General features: G+C 32.2%; 1 protein-coding gene across 1 annotated transcript in view; it reads right to left on the reverse strand.

The window, feature by feature from the left end:
- Positions 1-1,839: 1,839 nt before the first annotated feature.
- The window catches only part of LOC119579475 (brain protein I3-like), a 4,901-nt gene continuing 4,240 nt past the window's right edge, over positions 1,840-2,500 (reverse strand). Inside the window, exon 5 of the mRNA XM_037927311.1 lies at positions 1,840-2,124. Within this exon, the coding sequence (XP_037783239.1) occupies positions 1,996-2,124 (129 nt within the window). The 3' untranslated portion in view covers positions 1,840-1,995. The remainder of the gene's footprint in view (positions 2,125-2,500) is intronic.

Below are 2,500 nucleotides of genomic sequence, written 5' to 3' on the forward strand. Positions count from 1 at the left end.
CTCTGATAACGCTACGGTTGGCTACGGTTCTGTGTAGGGCTGCCTTTACACCACGTCCAAATAAATATCATAAACTGATTCATCTCCCTACAGCATCTCAGAAGGGGATATCGACTTTTACTTTCTTGCAGCCGTGATCAGTAAGAAGGAAATCTATGAGAACACGGTAATGACAATGATAATGGTAACGATGATCATATTATTGTAATTATTGATTAGGATCATGATAATGATTATGAAAATACTGCTGATAATACTAATAATGATGATGATAATGAGAGTAATGGTAATGAAAATGATAATAACAATAAAATGCAAACAAAAGTAGTGATGATGATGATGATAACAACAATAATATTAATTATTATTATTATAACAACAATAATGAAAATAATATAAAAAAATAGTAATAATGTTAACAATCATAAAATAATAATAACAGTAATAGTAATAACAATGATGATAATAATAGTACTGATGATGATAATGATAATGATAATAACAATAAAGGTAATATCTAATATATATATATATATATATATATATATATATATATATAATATATATATATATATATTATACATATATATATATAATATATATAATATTATTATAATATATATATATATATATATATATATATATATATATATATATATAATAATATATATATATATAATTTTATTGTATAATAAGTGGGATTGTATGCGTGATGATATATTTAATATACATATCATATGAAATCATCATTAGTTGAATAACATTTCTATTAGATAGATATGATGATTCTGATGGTGTGCTGGATAATGAAGATCATTTAGAAACATATCAATATGAAAGGTTACATCTAGTTGAATATACCAGCTTTCCCTGAAGATATTATATTTTTATGTCTTGGCAGATATCAAATGCGATTCAGAAACTTTCTCAATAGAAAGGTTAGGTTAATGTCGAGCTGAATACAGCATTTCCGATAACGATTTATTTTCTTTTATGTCTTGAGAATGGACGTTATCATTCATTCAGAATCGTGTTCTTACATTAGTTAGGTTATTAGTAGGTTACAATGATCTGAGGCGCTGCGCACAGCAGTTCTGATTTTTTTAATTTTTGATTTCGATGGTTACGTTAGGATAGATATTTTGTCTTACCATAGTAATCATTTTCATTAACGGTGGGATGACTGGGTGGTTGACCGCAGTGGCTTTTCGATAATTTCTTGACTTTTAGTTTTTCAAACTGTTGTGAATACGATCTTTGTCGAGTGACGTACTTTGTGTCATAAAGCGATACCCTTATTCTTTCCATAGCGATAGTGCCTGGTTTGACACTTTTATGTAATCATTCTTCTATTTTCGCACCAACAATACCCTACTCTGCAGAGCAGTGAATATTGATAACTGACCAACAAGCTATAAACTACACAGAGACGTAAACTGCCCTATTCCATGTCAACAAGCCTCATTACCCTAATCACAGACGTATTCATGTATGCGGGTATACTATTGGTAAGAATTCCAGTCACTTTCACAATATGTTTAAATCTTCATGGTTATTATATGAACACAATGGCGTGCAAAACAAACGGGACAGGCGGCTGGTTGTTGGAAATGTCAGGTCATTTAGAGAGAGAGAGAGAGAGAGAGAGAGAGAGAGAGAGAGAGAGAGAGAGAGAGAGAGAGAGAGAGAGAGAGAGAGAGAGAGAGAGAGAGAGAGAGAGAGAGAGAGAGAGAGAGGCTGAGACACAAGAATCTCTACTATCAATTATTCGGAAAGGATCATCTTTTTACCTATGTAGTTCAGGTATTCGTGCCAGATGAAGGGTACAAAAGTTCTGAATCAATAGAAAAAAATATTTTAATCTTACCAGTCTATTGAGAATTCCAGAACAATTTATGAAAATAAACACACGTACACAGATTTTCCTGGCGTTTACCACAACTCTCTCGATTTTATCGCAATTGACAGGCAGATTCTCATTACAATGGGTTGTTTTTAAAAGAGAGCTTTGCACCTATTACAGCGAAACTTCCTCATAGAACGGCAGCAGGCGATGCCACAGGGGAAACAGCCAATGGCCAGCGCAATCCCGCTTCTGGTGTATTCCTTTTGTAACCTACCGACCTGAGAAAGGAAATATGGGGTGAAGAGAAATATCCATTGATAAATATCTGTGTATCTATCAATATATATGCACACATAGTTCGGCTATATATACAAAATGCATGCATATATATAATGTGTATGTCTGCGTATGTTTATATATATGTAAGGATATGTGTACACGTCACTGAGTTTCCGTTCACATAAATCTGTATCTATCTATTTATATATTCTCTTTCTTTTTCTTTCCCTTTCCCTTCCTCCTTCTCTCTCTCTCTCTTTATATATATATATATATATATATATATATATATATATTATATATATATATATATAATGTATTTTTTAGCCACTCGGTGGGCAAGCCAGCCCAAGTCAGTGCTGGTCCGCCAAGCCC

Source organism: Penaeus monodon, chromosome 12 (genome assembly GCF_015228065.2).
Source record: "Penaeus monodon isolate SGIC_2016 chromosome 12, NSTDA_Pmon_1, whole genome shotgun sequence".
Lineage (NCBI taxonomy): Eukaryota > Metazoa > Arthropoda > Malacostraca > Decapoda > Penaeidae > Penaeus > Penaeus monodon.